We start from the raw sequence: 17,622 nt of genomic DNA on the forward strand, positions 1-17,622 counted from the left end.
CAACAGTTCTTTCTGCTTTCTTTATCTTTGGAAGTGACTTAAGCCGTTTACCGTGGTGATTATAGTTCAGATCAGCATGAATAGAGGCTGTCTGTGTGTATTAGTCTATGAGGTTGACCAAAGAAGCTAAGAGAGAGAGAGAAAGAGAGAAAGAGAGAGGGTTGGGTAACACAGAGAGACTGTCACATGACGGTCACATGACTAGACATTGGTCACATGACTAGACAGCAATGGCAGACCTTGTTATTTTTATTACCTGTTAAAGATGGATCCTCTGTCCCATCTCCCACGATAGAAACATCAGGAGGGGACTGGCGGACAGGACTGCCCAGCCTCTCTTCTTGCTCTTTCAGAGAGATGGAATTTTTGTGGGGAGATTTGTGGTGTGTGTTGTTCTCCTGAGGACTCACTTCAGATCTCTTTCTTGGAAGTGGTGTTGGTTTGGCTGGCTGGTAAACTTGACTACAGGGAGCTATGGGATGGTAGGAAGGCTGCTCCTCTTCTCCATCCTCTTCTTCCTCCCCCTCATCATCAATCACCACCAGCTCCGCATGGATGATTCCATCATACCCACTCAGAAGCTTCTTTCCTTCTTCATTGTCTTCAGCCTGCTGATAGCCCATGAAAATCATTGTAACCGGCTCGCTGTCTTCCATGTCCGAAGGCAGCGAGTGGACAATGTTATACCTGACATCTTCTTCCTCCTCTTCCTGGCAAATGGGCGAAGAACTCTGGGGTTCTGACTGCCCAACTCTTGCTTTGCTGGGGCTCAGCTTGGTTCTTGGGGAAGGTAAATGCTTGTCCTGGATCATGTTTGCTTCCTCCCAAGGAGACATCAGCCTCTTGGGTGGGGTGTGGGTTGTCTCTTCTGCTTCTTGTGTCATTGATCGAGGGTGAGGTGTTGGTCTCCCTGGGCTGAGATGATGGAAATCATTGCTTCTTTTCTCACAAAGGCCATTTTCCATCGTGTGTGTGTGTTCATTTGCCTCATGCGCCAGTCCGTTGGCTTTCATCTTTGTCCTTTCTTGGAAGTTTGGTCCAGGGGATCCCTTTTCTTTCTGTGGGGTTGTTGGCCTGCAAAATGGGTTGGCATAGACAGGCTCGTGGTACTCAGTTGGTGATTTTGAGTTTCTCTCTGAGGCTTGTCTTAAAAGTTCCTCCACTTCTACTGGGGCCAGGCCGTCTGTGCCATTGTGAGCTTCGCTGGGATTTGTGCCTACTGCATAGACCGACTTCTGCCCGTCATCATACACTTTGATGCCCGTGCCTTTAAAATCATCAGATGGGAGGGGTATGGAAGACAGAACAGTACTTTCTCCAGTCTTTAAATCTTTCTCGACTTTGATTTCCATGGCGTACAAAGCTGTTAAGAGAGAAATTCCATCTTTGGCTTAATGATATAACATTTTCTTTTATGAACTAGCTTACTTCTACAGTGCTTATTTTTATCGTTTTTGATGATCTTTTATGTGCCCCTTTCCCTCTCCCCTTATTCTCTTTTCCCCCCAAATACTGGGATTTGAACTTGGAACTTTGTTCTTGTTAGAAGGATGCTCTACTGGTTTAGCCATGCCTCCAATCCTTTCCACTTTTGCTATTTTTTTTTTTTTTTTGTCGGTCGTGGGGCTTGAACTCTGGGCTTGGGGCCTGTCCCTCAGCTCTTCAGCTCAAGGCGAGCACTCCACCACTTGAGCCACAGTGCCACTTCCGGTTTTCTAGTGCTTTATTGGAGATAAGAGTCTCACGGACTTTCCTGCCCAGGCTGGCTTTGAACCTTGATCCCCAGATCTCAGCCTCCTAAGTAGCTAGGATTACAGGTGTGAGCCATTGGCGCCCTGCTTACTTTTGCTATTTTTTAAAAAAGGATCTTCTATTTATGTTATGGAAGCCAACCTGGTCCTCACTCCTACTATTTGCTTTCCACGAACTGTTGGGATGTCAGGTGTGTCTTACCTTGCCCAGCTTTTTGTTGGTTGAGATGGGAAGGCTGGTCACATGAGTTCATGAACTGGCCTCACACCTTGCCTGAACTAGCCTCACACCTCGATTCTCCAGGTCTCATCTTCCTGAATAGTATTACAGTCATGAGCTGCTTGAGTGCCAGGCACAAGTGGCCTTTTTAACATCCTGATTTTATTCATTCATTCTATAATGATCCATATTATAATAAATTATTTTCTAGGTTAAAAGTGTATTAAATTTTGGGGAAAAAATGGGCGGCCTGCAGAAGAGAAACCAGATGCATCCAAACCCTCTTTCCAATGAATAAACTCAACTTTGTCTAAGTGTTTTCCCTACTATACTGCACAGAGTTTTCCTAACCAAAGAAGCGATAGGTCCCTCCTGATGTGTAATATAGAAGCAGTAGGGATACGATGTTACGGCAAGCTGCGAATAACTGACACTATAAAACATGAAACCTAGAAGCTGGCATTGAGCACAACTGGTTATTTACCTTTTCGGTTTTGTTCGTCATCCTCTATGCCTTCACTTCTTTCTTTCCTTAATCTGGAAGGTATGTAGGATTTTGGAAGGTCAGGGATATTAGCATAGATGTCCTCAATTGACTCTGTGAAAGTTGATGTAAGTTCAAAATACGTTTAGCTTTTTAAAAAAAATAATAATGTAAAAATTTCTGTGAATTTATGAAAAAAATATTCTAGTTAGACGTGAACTAGGTTGACCGGAAACATACCTCCTGGTGTTTCTTCTTTCTCCACCTTTACAGACTGTAAGGAAAAATGCATTCTCCATGATTAATTCAGTTTCAAAAATAAAAGCTACATGTGGAAACAATTTTGGGAAAAATTATGTATTACTTGTGGATTTATTTGGGAAGGTATCATAGTTTTAAAATCAAGCTGTGAGTTTGTGGCTCAGGCCTGTGATTGAAGGATTTCAGTTTGAAGCCAGCACAGGCAGGAAAGTCTGTGAGACTCTTTAAAAAAATTACTTTGTCGGCCATGGGGCTTGAATTCAGGGCCTTTGTGCTGTCCCTGAGCCTCTTCGTTCAAGGCTAGTGCTCTACCACTTTGAGCCACGGTACTTCCCAGTTTTCTGGAGGTTAATTGGAGATAAGAATTTCACAAGTTTCCTGCTTGGGCTGGCTTCGAACCATGATCCTCAGATCTCAGTCTCCTGAGTAGTTAGGATTACAGGTGTGAGCCACTGGCACCCACTTCAGTGAGATGCTTATTTCCAATTAATCACAGAAAAAAGCCGGAAGTGGTGCTGTAGCTCTAGTGGTAGAGCACCAGCTTTTAGCAAAGCGAGCTCAGGGACAGAAGCCAAGCCCAGAGTTCAAGCCCCAGGACTGGCAAAAAAAAAAAAAAATAAAGTCATGACTCACTCTTATGATGTCTTCTGTTGTTCGTTCTATTGATTTTAGTTTCTTTAAAATTGCTTCTTCATTGGTTGAGATTTGCAGTTCAGCCCTTTCAAGATCTTGAATCTCTTTCTCAAGTCTGAAACATCAAAAAAAGTGTTATTAACAAGGTTTTTCTTTATTGTTGTTAATGTACTATGTGAAGTTATTTCTTTTTTCTTGCGTTTTTCTTTCTTTTTTCCCATATGGTTTATCTGTATTTCACTTTGGTACCCTATATATTGTATATACATTTTTATGAATTAGGGAAGGGAAGGGAACCACAAAATGGTGAGACAAGGGCTGGGAAGGTGGCTCAGTGGTAGAGCGCTTGCCTTGCATGCATGAGGCCCTGGGTTTGATTCCTCAGCACCACATAAGCAAAAAGAAAAAAGCCGGAAGTGGTGCTGTGGCTCAAGTGGTAGAGCGCTAGCCTTGAGCTGAAGGGCTGAGGGACAGCGCCCAGGCCCAGAGTACAGGCCCCACGACTGGACCCAAAAAAAAAAAAAATGGTGAGACAAAGGACAAAAGGTGAACCAATGCAACAGTGATACTCACAAGACACTATGTTGGAAATGAACTTTACAGCTTGGGGAGTTGAGAGGAGGGAAAATGGGAGAAAAATGAGGGAAGGGGTAACAATGTTCGACAAGAACTGTATTCACTACCTTAGGTATGTAACTGTAATCCCTCTCTGTACATCACCTTGACAATAAAATTAATTAAAAATTGCCTAATATGGTGTGTATACAGAATTCTCATGTGTTTCATCTCCATATTAGAACTCCCCTTAGATATTTCACATCAGCTCGCAGCTATAATCTTAGCTACACAGGAGATTGAAATAGGAGGATTGTGGATTGAAGCCCGAATGGGTAGTTAAATATGAGAAACTTTTCCATCAACAAGCTGGGAAGTGAAGGTATGGCTCAAGTGGTAGATTGCTAGTCTTGAGTGAAAAAAACCTAAGCAACAGGACTTGTGTTTTAAGCCCCAATATCAGCAAAAATAAAAATAAAAAATGAATGTCAGTAGTGTCACACTTAGCATCAAGAGGGTAGAGATCATAATGACATCTCTTGGTGTTCATGAGTCCAACATGCAGATCTATCTGTCTATCTATCTATCTATCTATCTATCTATCTATCTATCTATCTATCTATCTATCTATCTATCTATCTATCTATCTATCTCTATATATCTGTTATCAACTCACTTAATACATAAATGATACTTGGAAAAATTTTGAGTTCAAATAATTAAAAATCTTTTTTTAGGTGTAGGGACTTCTTAGATAAATTCTTTGACCATTGTAATATTTTCTTTACTGCAGTTACTAATGTTAATTTCCAGTGATAATTTCTTTTATTAAGAGACTTCAAGTTTAAACATCTACCAAAAGACATGGTATATTTGTAATTCTGTGGTCACTCACTATGTCTCTCACTCTAGTCTCTCTATAAAGTATTTGAAAAAGAAATTACAATTATCCAACTTGATTTCATAATCCTAGTTATTTCATATGTAAACTCTGAATGTATCCTAATATTAGAAATGACACTGTTTCAAGATGAAAAGATGGGAACTGACCCAAATCCAGTTCAATTGTTACAGAAATGTATTTTTTTTGGGGGGGCAGTGAATGGAAAGTGGCATAAATGTGGCCTGACAATGTATTAGGAAAGAGACAGATTGAAACTGGACTGTTGTCACCATTTGGAGCTGGTAACTAGGGTAAAGTGGCATATCAGATCCAAATGAACTCTAGGGGATGCCATCGAGACCCTATTCTGTATATAATTTCTTGGCTTCCTTCTTGAAGATGGTCATGGGCCTGGCAATTCCAGGATCCTGGACTATTGTAAAAGCCTATCACATGATCTATTTGGCCATTCCACTCATTGCTTCATCTCCAGAGTTCTGCTGCACTTTCTGGCCAATTATAGCCTCGAGGTGTGTAGGTGTGTGTGTGTGTGTGTGTATGTGTGTGTGTGTGTGTGTGTGTGTGTGTGTGTGTGTATGTGTGTATGTACTGGGGCTTGAACTCAGGGCTTGGTGCTGTCCCTTAGCGTTTTCATTCAAGACTAGCGCTGTACCACTTGAGCCACAGCTTCACTTTGGCTTTTGGTTGGTTCATTGGAGATAAGTCTCATAGACTTTCCTGCCCAAGCTGGCTTCCAACTGTGATCCTCAGATCTCGACCTCACAGTAGCTAAGATTATAGGCGTGAGCTAATGGCATCCAGCTTGGGAAGTGTTTTGTTTTGATTTAAATTTAAACTTCTTTTAGAGGTCTAGGTGGCTCACTCTCTAACCTTCACCTGACTACTTTTCAGCTGATGCCTGAACATTTTCTAAAGTGCTGCCCTTCCCAGCTTTGGGAAGGATAACCTTTCAGAGTGGGAATTGAGCTCTTTGAAGTGCTGATTCAGTCTGATGAGAAGCCTGCAGCAGAGAAAAGAGAGATAGATCTCTTTCGGGATGAGTTAGTGCCACTCACAGTTTCTAAGAGATGGCTGAGAGGCCTCCTAACGCAATGTGGATAAGCAGAGGACAGGAAGAAAGATTTGTGATGCTACCCATGATTGGCATCTTTCTTCTCCTTGCCTATTTGCTGGGGAAAAGGAGGGTTATTTTCTAGCATTCCCTAGCTTTCGTTCCATGCCTTGTGATATTAACAAGCTACCTTAGACAATACAAGGTAATATCCTCAGTCCAATTCCAATTTTGCCATTTCTTTTTTGTCTTAGAGAAAAGGACAGCAGCATATTCATGCTGGATGTGTTAGGAAGAAGTTATTTCAGAAGACAAAATGTCCATTGATCTCAGTTTTGGTGGAGTTTGTCACGAGGGGTCAAACAGGGCAGAACTCATGGGGAGGAAGGAGGAACCACAGAATCACTAACGATGCAAAAGTTTGAACCCTACCCTTCAATTTTGGCTACAGCAATGATCAACACGCATTGCATGGTGACATTACACCACACACTGGCCTACTTTGCAACTATTTACAATCACCATCATATCTGACAGAAGCAAGTTGGGAGCCTAGACAGGCAGCCATCCCTGATCTCTTGGGCAGCCTGGGGCAGGGGAGGATTTGAAGACAGACCTCACAAGATCTGAGGTCTTAATCCTGCCCCATAAGCCACTGTGCAAACAAAGTTTAACTTTTCAAGTTGGTTCTTAGGAACAGGAGTATAAAAGGATGCCTTACTTTTCATGATAGTAACATGAGCAGTAAGGAAAGTACTGAGACCTGTTATCCCAGGGTAATCTTTCTGTCCTAAACTACATTTTGTTTTGAGGGGCTGGACATTTTTTGGTCTGGGAGCCAGGCAATTTAATCAGGATTACATTTCTTTTCTAGATGCCTAACTTTGGTTCTAATTTTTATTATTTCCTTTATTTAATTTCTATTTCCTCCTCTGCTTCCCCCCCCCTTTCTCCTTCCTCTTTCTTCTTCTATTTTGTGTCCATAACTAGGGCTTGATCTCAGGGGTCTGACCATTATATTTCTGCACAATGCTGGCATTCAGCCACTGGAACCACAGCTAAACTTCATGGCTTTTTGCTGGCTAATCGGAGACATTACTGCCATGGCTGGCATCAAACTATGATTCTCAGATCTCAGCCTCCTGAGTAGCTAGGATTACAGATGTGAGGCACTAGTGCTAACTCTCTATCTATCTATCTATCTATCTATCTATCTATCTATCTATTAATTAGACTGAGGTTTGAACTCAGGGCCTTGTACTCTTGCTTGACTGTTTCTGCTTAAAGCTGGTGTTCTACCACTTAACCACCACTTCCATTTCTGGCTTTGTTTTTGCTGTTATTTGGAGATAAGAGTTTCTCAGATCTGTCTGCCTTGCCTGGCTTTGGACCACAATCCTCAGATCTCATCCTCCTGAGTAGCTGGAATTACAGGTGTGAGTCACCAGCACTTGGCTGGTTCTTTGGTTCTTTGTTGACCACTGTTTTCTTTTGTGGGGAGGAGGGTGGGGCTTGGATACAAGCCAAATTCTGGAATTGTGTCTTAATATATCTAGCTGGCTATCACAGTTTGACTTTTTTTTTTTTTGCCAGTCTTGGGGGTGGGCCTGGGCACTGTCCCTGAGCTTCTTTTGCTCAAAGCTAGCACTCTATCACTTGAGCCACAGCGCCACTTCCAGCTTTATCTGTTTACGTAGTACTAAGGAATCAAAGCCAGGGTTTCATGCATGCTAGGCAAGCACTCTACCACTAAGCCACATTCCCAGCCCTACAATTTGGTTTTAATACTGCAATTTGAAAACCTCCAATAAATTATGTTTATGACCAGCTTTTCACTGTGCACATACTTTGGAAGGCCTGATGACTTACATCTCTGTAGCTCTTGCCTTCCTATGAAAAAGCCAGGATTGTACCCCAAGAGAGCACCAGGGCCCGTTTCTCTGGATAGCCTGAGTCAGGTGTTAGGTTGGGGAGGAGCTATGAGGACATACCTTGGAGACCAGTTGCGAGGTTCTAGAATCACCACCCTCCCTCTTTCTTCAAGCTACACAAAGAAGGCCCCAATTTTGAGGCACAAAAGCTGTCAGAAGGTTGCTGCCTTCAGCTCATGTTGTGGAGAGTGGCATGCAATTCTGTCTCTCTTTTTTCTTAGGGATAGAGATTGCCTTTCCTTTCTTCTTCATCAAATCTTGAAACAGCTAGAAGTAACTGACAGGTTTCTGCATTTTATGAGATTTCCTCTGAAGGAGGTCCTCCCCCCACTCCCTCCCCCGACTCCCCATTTTTTTGTGCTGGTAGTGGAGCTTGAACTCAAGGCCTAGGCACTGTCCTTGAGCTTTTTTTTTTTTTTAAAAACTCAAGTTTGATGTTCTACCACTTGAACCATACCTCTACTTCTAGCTTTTTTGGTGGCTAATTGGAAATAAAAGTCTCATGGACTTCGCTGCCCTGGTTTTGAACCTCCATCCTCAGATCTAAGTGGCTAGGATTACAGATGTGAGTCACTTGTGCCCGGCTAAGAAGCACATTTTAAAGCAAAAGAGTTTCTTCCAGCCCTACTAGAAAACAGAAAATGAGCCCCTAGCAAAGCCAACACAATTGGCTTGCACATTAACCTTTCCAAACTTCACTTTTCTCATTTGGGAAATAATAATGATGTTCTCCAAGGATTGTAAGGTAATGGAGATCTTTCTAGGTCCCTAGCACAAGACTTGGAATAGATCCATGGCTTAAAAAGATTAGTTTTATCCTTTCTCTTCAGTCTGCTGGGGAAAGGAAGGACATTTGTGACAGTCCCTATCAGGTCCAAACTTTATCGTCAACGTTAACACATTGATTTTTAGAGCCAGCATGGTACACGCACGACTTCAGGTACACAACCTAGCCTTGAAAATAATTTTCTAGATAGAAACCCTTGGCACTACTCAAGCATTATCCGAATTGTTACAATATGCATGATGGCACCTACTTCATTACATTGTGGCAGGAAGAACAGTTCCTTCTTTCTGACACTGTAAATCTCCTGCTCCTAAATCCATCCTCCCCCTTTCTTTTTAGTAATAGAGCTCTCTGAGTTTTGTGCATTCCTGGTTATCTTGCTATAGAATACATTTTCTGCTCTCCGTGTAGTTAGATAGTGCACTTGACTCATTTCTGGCTGGTAAGAGCTTCACAGAGGTGACATCTGCAACTTTTAGGTCATATCCTTAAAATAGAGTGGCGTGCCCTCCATTTATCTTCCCCTTCCTAAGCTGGAATGCAGATACGGCAGCTGGCTGTTTTAGAGCATCCTGCCAAAGGCATTGAGGGAGTAGCAAGCCACAGGACAGAGAGAAAGGGTTCTCTACACGCCGATTCTTGCATTTCTTCCACTTAGGAGTTTTGTGTGAGAAAGAAATAAGATGTTCACATGACTTTATAGGACTGAACTTAAGGACTCTTTTAAGGCAGCAGAACTAGTATGCTCACTCTTGTCTCACTAGATGGGGGAATGAATTATGTGTGGCAGATTCTGTGAGTTTTTTTAAAGTACTTTTTCCTCCATTGATTTTTCAGAATTACTCATTTCTATCTTGCATTTCAGGTAGAACAGAAAAATTAACCCGTTTTTGCTCTTAGTAGTGAAGACAGTTTCTACGTTCCTAAGGGATATATAAAATTGGACAAGTTATGTTGACACCTAACTTTTTTGTCTATGTTTTATATTAGAGAAATAGACTCTGGAGAGCTCAAATAGTTAAATGCTTTAGGAAGACTAAGTCAAAGCTCCACAAAATAAATACCAGGAAATGGGTACTTGTGGGTGGGGAGGGGGGCGGGGAATGGGACCAAGGGGGGAGGGGTAGAAAAATGAAGGTGGGAAAGGAGGGAGAATTCATAGTAAATACCACAGGATCCATAGAAAGAAGGGAAGGGGAGGGTTGAAGGAGGTGAAGACGTTGAAGGGATGACCCAGATCAAGGTGCATTGTACACATAATCTACTTTGTCAAATGATAACAATGTAATACTTATCCTAAAAATTAAGGAAAGTGAGGGAAGGGGTGGGTGGGGAGGGATGGGTGAGAGTGTTGAAAGGGGTGACGTTGATCAAGATGGCACCGTTTCCATCAATCACGTTGTTCACTGGCAACTCCTTTGTACAATGACTTCAAGGTAATGAAAATATTCAAAAAATGGCCAAAATATTCACTAGTAATATTAAATGGCTAAGATGTCAATGAAAAGGAAACATCTTTTTTTTTTTCTTTCACTGGTAAGCTCAACTAATCATCTCTGGAAACTTGGTGGACTGAATGCACTTAGTTCTCCACGCGCCCCCCCCCCCCCATCCCACCTTTTTTCTTTTCTTTTTTTTTTAGTACTGGTGTTTGAATTCAAAGCTTCTTTCCTACTTGAGCCACAACACCAAGCTTGTAATCAGACAAGCATGAAGGAAGGGTGTCAGTCATTTGTAATGGGCAGATGAGTTGTTACTAATGAGCTAGAGGTTAAAGAGATGGTCAAGCCAAACTATATTTTTCAATAAAACTTCACGATATAATATCCAAGTAGAACGTAGTTAAATATGGAGCCTCACAAATGGTTAAATCAAGCATTAAGTTTTAATTGAGGACTAATTACTTATCAATTATAATTATAGGTCATTTCACTAAGCTCTAAAAGATGAAGAATACTTGTATGCACAGACACCTCGGTGAAAACAAGAAATGCTCTATTCTATCCAATAGAATATTAGACTAGCCAGTGTCAAAGAGCAGCATTCAGCGAAGAAGCTCTAACCTACCATAGTCAACAGCCATGTGTTATATGAAGCATGCCAGAAGATGCAGTGGCATTTGGCGTACATCACATAGGAATTGCCCTTTGTGCCAGATCTACTGCTCTAATCTCAAGCATTAAAGAACAGAGTAAGCAATACAATACAGTAGCTTTTTGTTGTTGTTGTTCCAGTGACTAGAACTTGAACTCAGGACTGCTCTCTCTCTCTTAGGTGGTGCTCTCCTGGTTAAGCCACACTTCAAACCATCCTCAGTTCTCTCAGCCTCCTGAAGAGCTAGGATTACAGGCGTGAGCCATTGGCTCGCTGACAGCCAGTGCATCAGCTTTAAGATGGCTAGAAGTTGAGGGCTAACCAACAAAGGCATCGCAACAAGTGTCAAGACATCTGCTCTGATAATTGGAAACAGCAGATCTTTAGAAAGCTGCATAATACTTTCCCACATACTTTATCAACATCCATTAGCTGTCCGAGAGGGTTTCATTTGGATCTATCCGTGTGTGAAAACAATGTACCTTAAACAGACTTATACTTCCTCTGTCATGTGCCCCTATTTCCCCTCCCTCCTTCCCAAACCAACTTTAACAGGCTCTCTTGTTCCAAGTAGAAAGACTTGTTCCACGTGGAAGACTTTATCATTTCATTGGAACAGCTTTTTCAAGGCTGAATCTCAGCTCTGAATATCTCTATGAATATTAATTAATTAATTAATCTTATGGGCATGGTAATGTAAATAGGATTTGAACTTTCATGTAGGCAGCTCCCATTAGAAGTGAGAGATTTAGAAAAGCTAGCCCTCTCCATGACAATAATTGTATAGAGATTAGAAGCTTCATTTGTCATAGATCGAAGAGAGAGCTGATTTTTTTTGGAGAATCAGGTACCATCATGTGCAAGTTACGAAGGAATATTCAAATGAATGTCCATCAATACCCACCCTAGAGTTGGTGTGGCCCATGGTATTGGTTGGTTTGGGGCTGCTCAAATATTCTAGCAGGACAGACGCCGAAGTGTGTAGATTTTAATTAGAGCTTAGGGAGAACCCCAGAGTACACACCAAACACTGAATGACAGCAAAATAATTGCAATAATAATCCAACTTGACCTCTACCCAGGCACTAAGAATGTCCTCAGGATCCCTGAAGTCCTCTTAGAAGCCAAGATATGGCAAATTAGATCTGCCCACGGATGATTCTGATAAGCTTTTCAAAAAATTATGGAGACAAAATATTTCTAGTGAATAAGTCACTTGTTAGCCTATGATGGAATGACAAAATGTATTTGGTGATGTCAATACCCATTAGCTTTCTCCACTCAGAACTTAGCATTGGCACTGAGCCTTGTAACCCTTAACATTTATCTCTAACCATATAAGGGAACAAACACTATATTTCCTATTTGCTACCCACTTCATTTTTTGCTTTTGCTTTGTTAATTGTTCTTATTTGACTCTTCAAACAGGGTCTTATTATTTGAAGACCAAGAAATATAAATTCCTATCCTAATATAACAGAATAATCAACAAGAGCCCATTAACCTTGGGTGGTAGAGAGAGACTATGTGCCATTTTCTTTATGATGGACAAAGGAAGCATTGCAGGGGTGGGTGTGGATGTGGTCTGGGCTGGAAAGTTGGTTACAGGGACTCTCCCACAGGAAGTCAAGTCTAGGGCCTATGGCAGCACAAATCCCTTTCTCTGAAGTGATATGTCTGTGCTTTTAAATATGTGTGTGTGTGTGAGGAGAGAGAGAGAGAGGGAGAGAGAGACAGAGGGAGAGAGGAGAGAGAGGGAGAGAGAGGGAGAGAGAGGGAGAGAGGGAGAGGGAGAGAGAGGAGAGAGAGAGAGGGAGAGAGAGAGAGAGAGGGAGAGGGAGAGAGAGGGAGAAGGACAGGGAGAGAGAGAGAGGGAGAGGGAGAGAGAGGGAGAGAGTCCAAGACTCAGAGGATGGGTCACTGAAACTAATTTACCACGCAATTCTGGACTGTTTTCCTCCTCCTCCTCCTCCTCCTCCTCCTCTTCATCTTCTCCACCTCCTTCTTTTCGTCACTTTCTCCTTCTCTTTCTCCTCCTCCTCCTTTTTCTTCTTCCTCCTCCTCCCTTTTTCCCCTTCCCCTCCTTCCCTCCCTCCCTCCCTCCTTCCTTCCTCCTCCTCTTCCTCCTCTTCCTCCTCCTCCTCTTCCGTCTTCTTTTTAGGTTAACAAGCCAAAGATCTTTGACAAATCTACTAATAGTCTGAAATTTGTATAAAAAGTACTGAATGTCTTTCTGAATGAGAAAATTAATATAAAAGCACGTTGGAAAAGTTAAAGGGTCTGAGGATAGGTCAATACAAAGGTAAGTTTGCTTTGGGGAACTTACAATTCTGGAATCTCCTGTAGAAAACCAGAAGACATAGCTCTGATTCTCAAAAGTGTTCTCAAGAATGTTTAATGAAATGAATTAAGAATAAGTGTGTGTGTGTGTGTGTGTGTGTGTGTGTAAAATGACAGAAAAGGTGATTTTGATCAAGTTGTATTGTACCTGACTTATGGAATTATAACCTCTTTGTACCACTATTCAATAATGATGAAGTTTTAAAAAACCATGAAAGAGGAAACAAAGAATAAATGTTATGATATGTGGTGGTGTGGTGGAAAGGTTCTGAGTCAGAAAGACCCATATATGGCCATGGTATAACCACAGGTGAATCGACAACTTTCTTCTGTTTTGTTGTTTCTCTCTCTCTCTCTCTGTCTGTCTGTCTGTCTGTCTGTCTCTCTCTGTTATAGTACTGGATATAGAACCCAGAGCATTGCACCTGCTAGGCAAGCACTTTGCCACTGAGTTATCCCCAGCCATCTGTGTGTCTTTGTATAAAATGGCAAACACTTTTCTCAGAGAATTGCTCAGGGTTCTCTATTCATGTAACTTTGCCCTTAATTTTTTTTTTTCTGGTACTGAGACTTGAATTCAGTTCCTTGCACTTGCCTGACGTGTTTGATCATTGCTGGAGATTTTACCACTTGACTCACCCCTCCAGTCCAACAGTTTGCTAATTAGTTGTAGATGGAGTCTTGATCACTTTTCTGGTTGGGCTGGCTGAGACCCATGATCTTCCAGGTCTACCCTTTAGATTTTCTTTAGCTTTTTTGTTTTTTCAAAGAAGATCAAGGTTTTCTTTTTCAGCTCATTAGTGCTCAGGTTATTCTCAAAACTTCTTTAGGTAGTCCTCTTAAAGAGGTAGTATTTATAAGTCCATCAACCTATCCTCCATTTCTCTTAGTCATTTATTTATCAATCTGTAAATTCAGATATTCCTACTATGTGCTAGACATTGTACTAGAAGTGTGTGTCTGTGCATGCACGTGTGTGTGTGTGTGTGTGTGTGTGTGTGTATGTGTGTGTATGTGTGTATTTTGCTGGTATGGATAGGATTCTCTTTCTTGATGAAATTTTGACTTACTTATCTTCTTTTGTTAACAATGAGGTTCCTGAATTAAAAATTATCAGGCCATCGGGAAATTAAAAAAAAAAACAACAACCTCAACAACAGATGAATGATTACAAATCTGGTAAGCCAATTAGTCAAATATGGAGAGTGAAAAACAATGTTGAAATGCTATTGACTCATATGACAGCCTCAGAATAATTTCTTAAGTGTTTCTAAGCAACAGCAAACGAATTAAGAAACAAATGGTGGCTTTTCCCCTTTCTCCTGATTCTGTTTCTCTTTCTCTTCTGTCTTATGTGGTCCACAGAGAACAGCTTGTTTAGCTTCCTTCTCTATGCTATTAGATATGGTTAGCTGGATTGGAGCAAGAAGGCAGTGGCATTTAGATGGTGATGTCTTTCATGCAGGTAGCATGTGTCCCATGAGACACTGTGTCTGGTGAAACATGGGTTTCATTAGGGTCCATTTGGGCTGCATAGCAGGACAAGACCGTCAAGAAGGGGTTAAACTTGCATAGAAATTACAATGACCTAAACTTTGTTAAATCATATGTAACTAGCCACAACAATAGCCAACAAATGGCCGATTTTTGTATTTCCACATCAATATTTTTTTTTTTTTTTGGGTCCTGTTGTGGGGCCTGAACTCTGGGCCTGGGCGCTGTCCCTCAGCTCTTCAGCTCAAGGCTAGCGCTCTACCACTTGAGCCACAGCGCCACTTCCGGCTTTTTTCTTTTTGCTTATGTGGTGCTGAGGAATCGAACCCAGGGCCTCAGGCATGCAAGGCAAGTGCTCTACCACTGAGCCACCTTCCCAGCCCCTCGACATCAATATTTTTAATTTCCTCTTGAAATGGTATCTTGCATGGTCTCTTTTGTGAGTTAACTTTTTGTGAGTTCACTCAAGGAGGGGGGGGAAGGAGGGCGCTGGGGAAGGAGGGGGAGATGGAAAGGGATGGGAAGGGGAAACAAAGGAGGAGGCAACAATGCTTGTTAAGAAATGTACTCATTACCTTGCTCATGTAATTGTAACCCCCCTGTACGGTAATTTCACAATTTAAAAAAATGTGAAAAGAAAAGAAAAGAAAAAAAAGAGCATGAAATGCCCTTTTCTCCTCTTTCATTTGCATTTATGGAGGCATGTCTTAATTTACATGGGCCTTGGTAAAATTCACCCCTCAGCCTTTCTCCTGTTACACCTGCTCATTTGTATCGCAGGTTCTGTTTATGAAAGGTCACTCAAAGAAGGCAGAAGGTGAGAAGGGCACTTTGGAGTATGTAAAAAGAGAAAAAAAATTTTTTTTACTGGGGAATATTTAATCCTAAGTAGCTTATCCTTCTCAAAGTGAATGCAGTGAGTTTGAATCATTCTCCTTGGCAGTTAGCCTTTTACACTTTATGCTTATGGTATTTCTCTGTCAGGTGCACTAGGGGCCTTGGACACAGATCAAGAGTAGAAAGTGTGGCTCGGTAGAAGGCAGTTTGGCAGAGGGAGGGAGGTCATGGGTTCGCGGGGTGATTGCAGGACGTGAATGGCACAGAGCACTCAGCTCTTTTGGAGACTACTTGCATGGGTGTGGGGGATGTGTCTGGTGTTGCCTTGGGTGTATTGGCTGTAGAAGAGGCAAGCAGCGAGGTACCAGAATAGAATTTCAAAGCAGGCCTATCCATTTGGGAGCATGGCCATGTTTGGACAGGAAGTGGGTGCCTACAAGCAGGAAGTTGACACGTTACGGGTCAGAAGGAAGAGCAAGGCCAAGTGAATATCTATGGAAGCCGTGATTCTGAAGATGTTCAGTGTAGCTCCTGGGAACAGTGGCATACAAAGGCATTGATCTAGAAACCAGGAGGAATACTCCAATGCTAAGGGATGGAAACCATGGAAACGTACAGATTTGGTGAAATGTTATCTCTCGTTGGCAGAAAAGAGGAGAAAAATGAGAAAGGAGCCATGCTTTCCTTAAAGGTTACGTGTGAGTCAGGGAACGCTTTCAATGTTTAATTGTGTTACATTATCAAGTGAACGGCTCTCTGTAAGGTAATAGATATAGTTGAGAGTAAAATCATAGCATGGATTAGAAATAAAAAAGGGTTTTCAAATGGACTAATTTATTCTCTATAAATGCTATTTTTCTCTGTTAAATGTCTGAGGATTCAATAAAACAAAACATAGAAAGTGTTTAGCATGCAATGCTTGATAAGAAATGTACTCATTATCTTGCCCATGTAATTGTAACCCCTCTGTACAGTATGTTCACAAAAAATAAAAATAAAAATTAAAAAAAAATGATGTAAGTAATAAAAAATAAAAATAAGGAAATCTCAAAAAAAGAAAGTGTTTAGCATAGTGCTTAATCCCCAGTAAATATCCTATAAATATTAAGTCCTGTTAGTATTTTAGCCATTGAACCAATTAAAAAAAAAAACAAAAACGCTCACCAGTTACTTCTAGATACATAGAATTCTGATTGGATGACATTCTCAATTTATTCTAAGAAAACTATTCTTGGTAATCAAATAAAAAAAAAAAACCCAGGAAATGTTGGACCCCAAATAAAAATACCTGGATAGGAATTCTTGGCAATATTCTATTTTTTAACTTTTAATCAGGAGTAGTATTTGATATTTTTCAAACACTTAGCAAGTGTCAGGTGCTCTGGAAGTCATTTTATTCATGACAGTTCTGTGTATGAACTATAATTGCCCACCATTATGAGCAGGGAAACTGAAGTCAGCAAGGTGAAGAGAACACTGGTTGGCAGACAAGGGTCTAGATGGCAGAGGTCAGATCTTTGAAATTAGTGCACAAAATTATGGGCGTAGAAGGAATGAAAGCCTCATTTGTCCTTGCTATGGACTGTGTGCAGTAGCAAGGTTTCTATTCTGATGTTCCTGTCTAACTCTTATTCTAGAGGGGAGGAACTTGGCAGAATTAATAAAAAAGAAAGTCACAACTGAGCATGTGCCAAAGTCAAGAGCTAAATCACATTCTGGCTTTGGGTTCCTTTCTCTGCTTAGAGAATGAGGACGGCTCTGCTTAGTTCAGCTCCATCATTTGACTCTATCATGATTCAAAACAAACAGGAGACTGAAACGGAATTAGCTGCTAATGAAAGCTGCTTCAGCACTCTGGGTACTTGCTTAGGAGAAAGAGTGAATTTGAAAACACGCACCTGATTATTTAGCCAATTTAAAAAGATAAGAGAAGAAAACATCCAGTGATCAGGCAAAGCAGCTTTGGTAACGTGCTTTCTGTAAAGCCCAGCAGTTGTAGAAGCACAGATATTTTTCATCTTCCTATGTTGCTTTGGAACATTCTGTTCTTTGCACTTTTTTTTTCTTTTTTGTTAGTCATGGGGCTTGAACTCTATGCCTGGGTGCTGTCCTTCAGCTCTTCAGCTCAAAGCTAGTGCTCTACCACTTAAGCCACAGCACCACTTCTGGCTTTTTTTGTTTATGTGGTACTGAGGAATCAAACCCAGGGCCTCATGCATGCAAGGCAAGTGCTCTACCACTGAGCCACCTTCCCAGCCCTATCTTTGCACATTTTTTTCT

The 17,622-nt window shown here is 41.4% G+C and overlaps 1 protein-coding gene across 1 annotated transcript in view; it reads right to left on the bottom strand.

Moving 5' to 3' along the window:
* Palmd (palmdelphin) overlaps nt 1-17,622 on the bottom strand; it is a 49,774-nt gene that overhangs the window by 4,576 nt on the left and 27,576 nt on the right. The window contains exons 4-7 of the mRNA XM_042678101.1: nt 3,350-3,464; nt 2,696-2,729; nt 2,456-2,569; nt 257-1,363 (exon numbers count right to left, since the gene is read on the bottom strand). Coding sequence (XP_042534035.1) covers nt 257-1,363; nt 2,456-2,569; nt 2,696-2,729; nt 3,350-3,464 — 1,370 coding nt within the window. The remainder of the gene's footprint in view (nt 1-256; nt 1,364-2,455; nt 2,570-2,695; nt 2,730-3,349; nt 3,465-17,622) is intronic.

The sequence above is a fragment of the Dipodomys spectabilis genome, unplaced genomic scaffold (assembly GCF_019054845.1).
Source record: "Dipodomys spectabilis isolate Male_0828 unplaced genomic scaffold, ASM1905484v1 ptg000002l, whole genome shotgun sequence".
In the NCBI taxonomy this organism is placed as follows: Eukaryota; Metazoa; Chordata; class Mammalia; order Rodentia; family Heteromyidae; genus Dipodomys; species Dipodomys spectabilis.